Source organism: Orbicella franksi, chromosome 15 (assembly GCF_964199315.1).
Source record: "Orbicella franksi chromosome 15, jaOrbFran1.1, whole genome shotgun sequence".
Classification (NCBI taxonomy): Eukaryota; Metazoa; Cnidaria; class Anthozoa; order Scleractinia; family Merulinidae; genus Orbicella; species Orbicella franksi.
The window spans coordinates 4,756,022-4,768,500 of record NC_138159.1 but is presented as its reverse complement, the minus strand read 5'-3'; the positions used below and the strand labels follow the sequence as shown (position 1 = coordinate 4,768,500).

Here is a 12,479-nt window from a genome sequence, read left to right as displayed (position 1 = left end):
CCAGTTTTGCATTTGTGCTGAAGCGAAAAAGAATGGGAAAACTGGGCAAATGTTTAGTTCAAAAGGATGAATTTATATGAAAGTCTCACGTTCTATCAGTTTTATCGAGCAGATAGTAAGTTTCGCCTACCGAAGTACTTTCACTTTTGATCTTACATAGTCATAATACATTGTTAACAAAAGCGTTCTGTGGGTCTTGTGTTCTTGCGTTCTTGTATCGAGCCTCGCTGATGCAAAACGTGTTAGGCAGCCAGACATCAGAAAATTACTCGAGAATTTGACAACTTCTCTGACTCACATATTGAGTTGGATCGACTTTTTTTCACTGGGTACATTTAGAAGACCGCCAAGTTCAGATTTTTGGAATTATAGTCACGATTGAAAATCGACTCAACAATTTCGATTTCGAATCTTTTCACTTAAGCAACAATGAGCTGTCTGGTGACAGACCAATGTAATTATCTAGCCATGCATGTAGCTTATGGAGGTGCATTGTTTCGATGGAGATAAGTGTTGCAAAGTATCCCGACGTGCCGAACAAACATCCCTTCGAGAGTGAGTAGCAATGCTTTCAGTCTCTGAATAATACGGAAACTGCGATTAGTACTGGCAATGTGGACCAGCCTGGTCCGAGTGCGACTTTAGTTTTAGGTTTTATGCAGGATGCCTGAAGGCATTACTCGTAATCAGTTTGTTCCCCCGGGGGAGGTACTTTGGGAATTTCTGGGTGGGGATGTGCCGCTGGGACCATGGAACCCTTAGCCTATACCAGAGCTAGTTCAGCTGAATTTTGCTACCCTATACTAGAGTAAACTCCCCAAATCCCCCATCTATCGACACTGTTGAGGCTGATTTGCGTAAATTTAAACTTGCTGATTTGATTTTTTTTATATATATATTTTTGAGTGGCAATTCCTGGTTTCCTTAGTCTAGATAAAATCTTCAACCAACTAGTCAGTTTTGTGAAAAATGATACCCTATTCTAGACCCAACGCTCTGATTTATATACCCTATCCTAGAGTAAACTGCTTGAAAACCATACCCTTCACAGCGGCACATACCTATATAGCCCGTATATGGCAGTGCCCCCCCCCCCCGGATTTGTTCCATTCGTTATGTACGACGTACAATCTGCTTTCCATAGATTCCGTCAAGTCATGTAGTTTCATCGTGAATTGGGTGCGCAGGTTTGACCTGGAGTGGATTAAGGTACCGTATATCTCTCATTTGATGTCTCATAGAGACAAATTAGCGGTAAATTGCTCTTTTTCCCGACTTTCTTGACGTTAATTTACACCATGGTTAAGAGGTTCGGAGTTAATCAAGTGATCAATAAACAACTACTCTTTACACTTGTTGGCGTTCTTGCAATCCGTAGATACACGTACTGACTCCTTTGTAGTTATCGTATCTTGTTTAACAATTTGATCAAATTTAGAGACAACATGAAAAAGAATGGAACTTCATAATCAACTAATACTGCGTAATGCAGGTTTAGGAATGCTTTCCACGGCCAATGAATTCCATTCAAACGTCTCCAGTTTTGGCAGTGCCTTGAAGAGAAGGAGATTCCGAATTCATAAAGATGGCAAACGAAAACTGAGCTAAAGTCAACCTTCACAGTCCGGTTGTTCAAAAGAGGGTTAAATAAACCTTGGATTAGAGTTAATCTGTAGAATTCTCTAACCAAGGTGAAACTTTGTTGAAAGCAGGGTTTGTGTGTTGGTTCGTTATTCTTGGCTAACTCGAGAAATGTCAGAAATCAAATTTCAGAGAAATTAGTTCGCGATTTTCAGATTTCCATACACGCACTTTAATTACTTGCGCAATCATAATTTGGCGCCATTTCAAAATCGAAAATTGTAAAGTACCTTTTCTCGGCGCCTAATTTTAAGATCTCTTTTTCTGGAAAGTTGTTTGTTATGTCTCGCAAAACAATTGATAGCATGCATACATTTATTCATCGGGTAAAATGTGTATAATATTCCGTGTTGACGAATTTGGAGACGACGACTTACTGAGAGCCTGTCTAAGTTTTATGCAGGCTGCCCGAAGGCGTTACGCGTAATCGATTGGTTCCATTCATGTGCAACGCTTCTTGAAATGCACTCCGACACATAGATTCCCATAAAATCATTTAGTTTTATCGTCAATTGAGCGCACAATTTTTACCTAGAGTCCAGAAAGGTACTGTTTGTTCCTCATTTGATGTCTCTTGAAAAATTAGCGAGCAATTGTCCTTTTTTGAGGGTTCCCTTTGGTTTGTAGCATGTTTGCGGAGTTAATCAACTGATAAGACAATACTTATTGTTTATAGTCTGCTTTCAATGTTGGCGTTGTTACAGAATCAGTAGTTTGTCAATCTTGTTTCAATGTATGTATTAGTGACAATTAATTTGAAAAACACTGGTAACTTGATAATCACCAAGCGCTTTGGAATGCATGCTTTCCAATGCTGATGTTACAACATTGAGACTTCGTCTATTTTTCCATCAGTTGTGTCGAGTTCGAGGAGGAGCAAAATTCGAATTCACAAAGTTGGTAAGCAAGAACTGATCAAAAGTATAGTTTAACAAGGTAAGCTTTGCAAAATTAGCTATCTGTTTTATTTAGCGGGTAGTAAGTTTTCCCTTACTGAAGCACTTTCACTTTTGCTTTTCCATACTTATAATACAATGTACAAAAAGCCAGCCCGGTGGGTTGCAGAGATTTGAATCGAGAATAGCTTATTAAAAAGCGCATAAGTCGGGGCACAAACCTATTATTTCGGACTTTTGTAACGCTGGCATGGTCAGTAATGAAATGTGTATAAAATTAAGGAATAGTGAAAATGGACAAGAAATGCAGCTCATTTAACTATGAACAGAAAGGAAATTTAATATTTAGTAATGAGTGTCATCTATTTCTAGTGATGATTTTTCACATTCGCCAAGAGATATTTTACGCACTTTGTATTAAGCTACCGAAAGTCAAGAAAGTGGCGTCAGACCGCCAATTACGAGACTTCAGAAAATTATTCACACATTTGACAACTTCCTCTGGCTCACATATTGAGTTGGGTCGACCTTTTTCTGTAGGTGCATTGAGAGCGCCGTCCGTTGCAAACTGAAATATACGAACATGCAGTTTTAAGCTTATTTTCGAGATTAGTGTGGAAATTGAATACAGTATTCGGTAATTTCAATTTCGAATCTAGATCACTTAAAGAATGCTGAATTGTCTTGTTCGGACCATTGTAATTATATGCAGCCATATTTGTGGGAGGCCCATTGTCTCACTGGATATAATAAGTGCTGTAAGGTATCCAGCAGTGACCAAACATCCCTTCGAGTGGGAATAGTAATGCTTCCAGTTAATGAATGATACGGAAACTATGATTGTGGACCAATTTGGTCCTTGTGCGACTTTAGTTTTAGGTTTTATATAGGATGCCCGAAGGCGTTACGTGATCAGTTTGTTCCATTCTCTCGAATTTCCTGTGAACCGTTTCTGAGAATGCACGCCGACGCATATTCCGCTTTCCATAAATTCACCGACATTGCGCCATTCAGTTTAATCGTATTAATCTAGCGGCAGAGTTTTCGCCAGGAGCCGATCAAGTCGATCAAGGTACTGCATGTCGCTCAGTTGATGTCTCTTTGAGGTAAATCAACAGGCAATTGTACTTTTGCAGGGTTTCTTTATGTTTATACCTTGTTTAAGAGATGGGGAGTTAATCAACTGATCATTGAACAATCTAATGTTTACGGTCTGTTTTCAATGCTTGCGTTCTTTATCATCTTGCTGTAAATGTATGTTGTCGAATTCTCTGTGGTTATCATATGCAGTTTAATACTTTGATCAAGTTGAGTGACAATGAACTTGAAAAAGACTTGTGACTTCTCATAATTAATAGACCAACACTTATTGTGGAATGCGTCTATTGTGGAATGATTGCTATTACTGATATTATAGAGACTTTGCCAGTTGTTCAAAAGTCGTCATGAATTCGAGGAGAAGCAAAATTCGAATTCACAAAGCTAGAAAACTGGAAAATTTGGAAGGTTCTCAATTTACTTTATCAGGCGGATAGCATGGGTTGTAGGGTTTAATGCCAACCGAAGCACTTTCACTTTTGATTTCTCATAATTATAATACATTGTTAAAAGAAGCATTCTGTGGATCTTGTGTTCTTGTGTTCTTGTATCGAGCCTGGCTGGTTAAAACGCTCACATGCAAGTCTTTAGCAGAAATCTATTATTTCGGACTTTTGTAACACTGATATAGCCCGTTGGAAAATGTGTATAAATTTGTAATGCCCAAGAAATGCATGCTCATTTAATCATGTTCAGTAATGAATGTCATATCTATTTCTCGTGATGATTTTTCACATTCTCCAATAGAGACCTTATGCACTTTGTAGTAAGCTAAGGAAAGTCAAGAAAGTGGCAGAAGACCGTCAATTACGAGAATTCAGAAAATTACACAAAAATTTGATAACTTTCTTTGACTCTCATATTGAATTGGGTCGACTCTTTTCTGTAGTTGCATTGAGAAGAGCGTCCGTTGCAAATTAAAACATACCAACATCCAGTTCTAAGCTTTTTTTCGAGTTTTTCGATAGTAACGTGCATAACTGAACACATGCAGTATTCGGAAATTTGTTTGAACAATGCTGAGTTGTTTTGATGTGTCAGACCGTTGCAATTATCTAGACATGTTTGTGCGGCGCACTTCGAAAGTAGTTTAGATTATGGAGAATATAAAGAATATTCAGGTTAATTTGACCTATATTCGTTTTAAGAGTATTGAGGTGACGTTTGCAGTAAACAAGCAAAGATGTTAAATCCGTCACTGGTAGTGACAGGACCATTAAAGTATTGTTCAGGGTTTCTGATCAATCTGCGTGTCTAGATTTTTTGGCTGCGAGTCGAGAAAATGGTAGCCTTCTTCAGACTATATACAACCTTCACAGTCCGGTTGTGCAAAAGAGGGTTTCATTAACCTTGGATTAGAGCTAATCTGTAGAAATCTCAAACCTAGGGTGAAATTTCGTTGTTCAAAGCAGGGTTTGTGGGTCGGTTTGTTATCCTTGGCTAACTCGTGATATTAGCTTTCTGCGAGGTTAAGCTGGTGCCAGAGTGAAACGCACGCGTTTGATACCTTTCCTCAACTGAAATATTAATACTTTGTTACTGGCTGTGAGGCCCAAATCCTCCATGCCAGCAACCAAAAACTTCCCTTATATGCTGGTTACCTGTTGCTCATTATGCCAGAAATATCAGAATCAAATTTCAAAGAAATCAGTCCACATTTTTCAGATTTGTATACACGCACTTGAATTACTTGCGTCATCAATATTGGACACTTTTTCAAAATCGAAAATTGTAAATTACCTTTTTTTCGCCTCATTTTAAGATCTCTTTTTTCTGGGTTGTATTTTGGCTATGTCTCTCAAAACAATTGCGTGAATACATTTATTTATCAGATAAAATGTTCATAATTTCCTGTGTTGACGCAAGTTTTTCGCAGGCTGCTCCAAGGCGTTGCGCGGGGTCAGTGGGTTCCATGCAGCAATCTTGTTCAACATTTCTTGAAATGCATTCCGACGCATTGATTCCCATAAACGCATTCAGTTTTATCGTCTCTTGAGCGCACAATTTTCACCTGAGGCCGATAAAGGTACTGCTTGTTGCTCAGTTGATGTTTTTGAAAAATTAGCGGAAAATTGTCATTTTTTTTGCCGGTTTCCTTACGTTTATAGCACGTTTGCGGAGTTAATCATCTGATTAGTCAACACTTACTGTTTATAATCTGCGTCGATGTTGACGTTATTTTGTCAATCTTGTTTTAAATGTATGTTATTGAATTCTCTGAAGTTATCGCATATAGTTTGATCAAGATTAGTGTCAATTAATTTGCAAAAGACTGTTAACTTCATAATCGCCAAACGCGGTGGAATGCATGCTTTCCACGACTGATATTACAACATTGAGACTTCGCCAGTTTTTCCATCAGTTGTGTTGAATTCGAGGGATAGCAAAATTCGAATCCTTAAAGTTGGTAATCGAGAACTGAGCAAAAGTTTAGTATAACAAGATAAGCTGTGGAAAGTTGTCTATCTATTTTATTAAGCGGGTAGTGAGTTTTCCCTTTCAGAAGCACTTTCACTTTTGATTTTACTTAGCTCTTATTAACCGAGCTGGAGGTCTGTATGGGAGAATCTTGACCGAGGTCGTGAGTACAGACCGAACGCAGTGAGGTCTGGACACGAGACCGAGGTCAAGATTCTTCCATACAGACCGACTTAGCTCGGTTAATAAGATGTTTATTATATGGCAAAGAAAAAGACTTTAATAGCTGGTTTTCACATGACGTCACAAAATTCGAACTACAAAACTATTGATCTTCTTGAGATTTTACTTTAATGATGTATAAGAGCAGCTGAAAACTAATATTCATACAAATTTTCGCTCCGAATGGGTTCTTGGTTTTGTGATACAGTACGCTTGAATTTCTAAGCTTTTGCGTGACGCGGCATTTACATGACGGCCTAGAGAGCTATCATGATGCTTAAAAAAGTGACTAATTTCGGGGAACTTGGCTATCTGAACAGTTCATGTCTTAGAAAAAGTATTATTTTAAAGTTTTAGACGGTTCCTTGAACTCTTTGTAGCAAAACTCAGCGACAGATGTTTCTGTTGGTTTCCGGCCGCCATGTTGGTGCCCATACGGATGGGCACCAGCATGGCGTCTCCATACAAATCTCTATAAATTTGGGTAAAAAAATTCTCCGCGTATCTCGCATAAGAAAAATTGCTGTGACCAGAATTTTGGCGAGAGTCTTTGCATATTTACCTTCTTTCATTTCCCAGATTCTGGACTTATTCTATTGACCGGTTTTGATTTTTATTTTGATCTATTTTGAATTGGGTGACACTGAAAACCAGCAATTCGTTTAATGTAACTGGTTTCCTGACATTTTGATTGCGAACGGCGATGAACTTAACTTAAACCTGCCGAAATTAGACTGTTCACAGTCCCCTATTTTTCCGTGAGATCGTGGATGTCGATCGTTGAGTTCGACGGGCCGCCATCTTGGTCTCTTGATGCGAGCGAAACTGGGGAGAGTACAAAATGTCCGTGGGTAGGGGTGGTGGAGGGCACGGCTGGCGGAAAAAATAGGGAGACTGTAACAGCTTCACTCTGTCTCATGTTCAAGGGGCGCGGCCGCCAGTTTGGCGCCTCCGGTAGTCAAATCAATTAACAATCTCCTCCCCTGAGAAAAAACCTGTCAAATCAGGGATGATGATATGATTACACGAGAGTTGATGACGAAAATGAACGTCAACAGAACCATAGTGGTTTACCCGACCGTGAGAAGTGAAATCAGGACCTTCAACATGCAAGGGAACCAGCAAAGATACGAGTGCAACAATTTATTTCAAGGCAGAATTCCTAACAGAGTCATCGTTGGGCTTGTGCTTTCAGAAGCCTTCAATGGTACTGTGGCACATGACCCATTATGTTTTCAAAAGTTTGGTGTGAGTAACATCAGGCAACTGGTCAGGGGAGAAGAGTACCCTTACGAGACCCTGGAGCTAGTGCACAACGACGGTACCCAAGATCTGAGAGGTTACTATCGATTCTTACAAGCCACAGGATGTTTGTGCAAACATTAAGGTAACATGGTCAGAAGCGAAGACTGGGGTCAAGGCAAGAATTGCACACTGTTTGTATTTGACAATGCAGCCAACGGATGTTTGGACAGTCCGGTGTTGAACCCCAAGCAGTCAGGAGAGTTACAGATCGTGCTGAACTTCGGTGTCGCACCAGGTAACAACATCACAGTCATCTTGTACGGAGAGTTTGAAAAACTCTTGGAAATAGACAAGAACAAAGCCGTGTTGTACGACATTTACCAACGCTAATGGAAAAAGTACCTCTGAATAACGTGCAACTGGATCATTTGGCGAAAGCGGGTGCCATTTTGAAACCTTACTTTTACGGGTGCGGTGGCTTGTGATCGATTACCACGTCGACCGATCAAGAAAGAACCTCGTGGGTACATTGTAAACACAGATCCACATGATAGACCGGGCCGACACTGGCTGGCGCTTTGGACCCATAGTGGGAATGTGTGCGAGGTGATGGACAGCTACGCCCTACCTTTAGAGACTTACAAGTCAACACAGCCTTTGCAAGACTGGTTAAAAAGTCAATGGCAACATGTCAATTACAATGGACAGTCTCTGCAATCGATTTACAGTAAAAGCTGTGGTGATTACGCCTTGTTCTATTTAAAAGACAGAGCGAGAGGTCAAAGCATGAACGAGTTCTTGAGGCGTTTCTCGAAACATGATTATGTAGACAACGATCACAAAATAGGCCAGATGTTAAAGAAGTTGATCGAGAAAGAGTTAGAATGGGATAAAGTGTGTAAAGTGAAACATCACCAGGACACCTCTCGTTGCGGTGTGAGATATTTAGTGTAATGATTGTTGGTTTGACATTAAAATACGATTGAAAACGTTCATTTTCCGTGTGATGATTTTGTAGTACAATGGTTAGTATTCTCGACTGTCACTCGAGAGATCAGGGCTCCATTCCCCGTTGGGTGGAATTTTTCCTTTCCATGCGGTATCAAAAGTAGCATGCCCATGCGCGTTTGGTCATTTGGACTCATGGAACGACGCAAGTCTTTTCGATTTCACACCCCTTCCAGTCTGTTGGTGGTGGGTCCTTCAGGGTGTGGCAAGACTGTGTTTACCACTAAACGTTTACTGAACAACCTCGATTTGTCTCATACCCCACCCTCCCAAATACATTATTGTTACGAAGTGTGGCAAGACGGGTTTTAGCCCATGAAAGAACAGGGGGTCAAGTTTCACGAAGGCGTTCCCGACACAGATCAACTGAAAACGTGGTTTCCTAAAGGCGGATGACTCGTGTTGGACGATCTAATGGCTGAAGGAGGGAACGATAAACGAGTGTTGGATCTGTTCACCAAACATTCTCACCATCAGAACGTCACCGTGCTCTACTTGTGCCAAGACATGTTTCCGCCGGGGAAATATGCCAAGAGTATTTCCAGAAACGCCCACTATGTCGTAGCCTTCAAGAATCCACGAGATCAATTAGGCATGAGAAATTTACTGTTACAGGCATTTCCCACCCAATGGCAAGTTTTACAAGACACGTTTCAACGTTTGACAGAACGTCCGTTCGGATACATGGTCTTGGATTTACATCCAGGCAGTTCGGACGATCAAAGGATTCTCAGCCACCTTTTAAAGGACGAAGGATGTATGAGATGTCACAAATTCATCGAGACATCGTGATGAGTTCTTCCCAAGATTCAATCACTACCGTATCTCTAATGAACGGATCCAAGAAAAGCGCCCAGTTGGTAAACAAAGATTTGTTGTACCGATTGGATGGGCAAACTCTATCAACTGGCTGACATCGCCTCAGGAGAGAAGATTCATTACTATGATTTTACATCTCTCTATCCGTTCATTAATAAGAATGCTGAGTATCCTGTCGGCCACCCTGAAATTATATTTCAGCCGGAAGACACAGACATCCAAAATTACTTCGGGATTGCCAAGGTCACAATCTTATCTCCAGAAAAACTGTTTCATCCAGTACTTCCGCTGCGTGAAAATGGTAAACTAACATTCCCGCTATGTAGAGCCTGTGTACAAGAAGAGATGGAAAAACCAATGCTACAACGGTCCTGGGTTTGCAGTCACAGCGACAGTGAAAGACAAATTACAGGTACATGGTGTACCTCCGAACTGAACAAAACAGTTGAGAAGGGCTACAAAATAACTTACATTCACGAAGTGTGGCATTTTTCTGAAACGAGGAAAGGTCTCTTTAAAGACTATGTGAATACATGGTTAAAGATTAAAGAGGAGGCAAGCGGCTGGCCAGCTCATGTAGGCGATGATCCCGTCAAACAGCAAGAACATCTGAGATCCTACAAAGCGAAAGAGGACATCGAACTCAACCGCAACAACATTGAAAAGAATCCCGGCAAACGTAGCCTTGCAAAAATGATGTTAAATTCCATGTGGGGGAAGTTTGGCCAGCGCACCAACAAAACTCATATCAAAGAGTTCGGAGATCCTATGAGGTTCAGTGCATTCCATGAAAGTGATGCAAATGACATTTGCTACGTGAGTGTATTGTCGGAAAACATCGTTGAAATTCACTATAAACTGAAATCGAATGACGAACCTGTCTCACCAAACCTCAACATTTTCATCGCTTGTTTCACGACATGTTGGGCTCGACTTCGTTTGTATGCAGCTCTGGGCATGCTACAAGAACGAGTACAGTACACAGACACCGACAGCGTTATCTTTTCCAGTTTACCTCATGAAAACAATCCTCCCCTTGACGACTTTCTCGGTGATTTCAAGGACGAGTTGGGAGAAGACGACTTCATCACTGAATTTGCGTCCCCGGGACCGAAAAATTATGGTTACCTCACGAAGAAAGAAAAAGAAGAATGCAAAGTGAGGGGAATCTCTTTAAACAGTGAAGGTGGCAAGCAGTTAAATTATCAAGTGTTGCGGCAAAATGTTTTAGACGAAATTCAACGCCCTCTCGAGAAAACGCGACAAACTGATATTTACAAGCTTTATCACATCGTCCGAAACTCCAAAGAGTACTCACTGACCACAATCTCTCAGACGAAAAAGTACCAGCTTGTGTACGAAAACCGAGTGATAGATCCCTACACCTTCAAAACATATCCCTATGGCTATGAAAGAATAACAAATGAGGACGTGGACATGATTGAACTGTTGTGCCATTTGGAAACACTTTTGTAAATAGTTTCATTCATAAGGTGAGCGCAATCCACTAGGGAGTTGCACACGGTTCTGTCCTGTAATTTTAGGGAAACATTTGATATTAAAGTTAATGGTTAACTTTAAAATTGCGTGATTACTTTGTTTATCTTAGAAACCAGGCTTTTTACTCGGTCAACACGGAAACGAGATTAATGACGTCAAAGGGGGCGGGGCTTCTGGTTACCATGGATACGTCAAACTCGAGAAAACAATAGAACTCCTTTCCATAACAATACTTTTTCATTTGCATCACACTACCTGTCAAATTCGTACTGGACTAGCCCATACCACTACTCGTGTTCTCAGCGCCATTTTGATTCTCTGGAGACTTTATTTTCGCACACAATTTCATATTTGGCGCCGAGGCTAATATTTCAGCCCGGGCTGAAATTCGTTATGTAATCGCAACAAAATTTCAGCCCCCCTAGCCGGGCTGAAATTCGCCATGTAATCAGGCCCTAAATACACATGACAATGACCTCAGATGAAACTCAAGTCCAAATGTCTGCGGATTGGCCAATATATCACATGTAAGAACCGTGATCCCGGACTTTAAGCAAAATCCAAAATATCATGTCGTTGTCGCGATAAGGACACTGCGGACAGACAAAAACTGTCTCGCAGAAAATGCAAACCATGTTAAAATTGAGCGGCATATCATATCTGATCCGATATGCGGCTCATTTCTAACATGGTTTGGCCATGTATTTTCTGCGGGACAGTTTTCTGATGGGTTTTAAATCAGGGCTTTTATAAAGCCATTTTAAAATGGTACAATGATCAAATTTTTCCCCCTCGATTTTTTAGGTTTATCACATAGAATTCCATGAAAAAATAAAAACTCCGTTTACCGTTTGCAAATGTCTACATTAGTTCCGGGGATATTTAAGTTTGAAAAATGTGTAAAATATGCAAATGAGATGACTGATGACGTCATACACTCAACCCAATTTCATATCAAGTGTATAAATAGAGCTATCAATTTTACCTGAATTAATTCGATTATGCAGAGAATCATAATGAACACTTTAATGACAATGATGGCAATGTTGGAAATTGATTTTTCCCTGTAATGCTGATCATGGCAATGCAAATTAGCTTCTGTCTGGTTGATTGGAGTCGGTGTTGCGACAGCTGCCTCTGAACACTTGTACGTCTTAGGAACAATAAGGGTCTGGTTGCCACAGAAGATCCCAATCATGACAAGAATAAAAATCAGTCGACAGCATACATGTAGAAGGTAGACCCTCCTGAAACGGTCCGGTTTCTTTTGCTGATCGCGTTTGAGTTCCCGAAGAGTGAAAGCACCGTAAAGCATGAAGGATATCGAGAGGACAGATAAAACGATGTAAGCCAAAACAACAAAATACAGGGGCGTAAACCACTGATTCATTGCAGAAGAGTACTCGTCATAGCAGAGTTGTTTGGTGATAGAACTGGTTTCGGGCTCACAAGTGAATGTCTCTCTGTTGTAGGTGCTTTTCAGAAAAGCAATAAATGATATCCCAAAGAATACAACCAAAAATAGTTCAATGCCTCCAGGCAGTGTTCTTGATCGAAGCCCAAGTTTAATTATTGAATCGGCATCCATCGCGGCATGAAGGTAAGTTCTTCAGATCTATTGTTCAAAACAAA

General features: G+C 40.5%; 2 protein-coding genes and 1 pseudogene across 2 annotated transcripts in view; 2 read left to right on the top strand and 1 right to left on the bottom strand.

Annotated features, from left to right (window-relative positions):
- Nucleotides 1–12,479, top strand: part of LOC145469734 (uncharacterized) — a 36,455-nt gene that overhangs the window by 17,387 nt on the left and 6,589 nt on the right. The window lies entirely within an intron of this gene.
- LOC145469809 (uncharacterized) lies at nucleotides 8,844–9,320 on the top strand (annotated as a pseudogene).
- Nucleotides 9,592–12,458, bottom strand: LOC145470356 (uncharacterized). Its single transcript, XM_081454193.1, has 3 exons — nucleotides 11,833–12,458; nucleotides 10,234–10,307; nucleotides 9,592–9,676 (listed from the first exon to the last, which is right to left on the bottom strand). The coding sequence occupies exons 1-3, from the start codon at nucleotides 12,433–12,435 to the stop codon at nucleotides 9,592–9,594; spliced, it is 762 nt and encodes a 253-aa protein (XP_081310319.1). The 5' UTR covers nucleotides 12,436–12,458.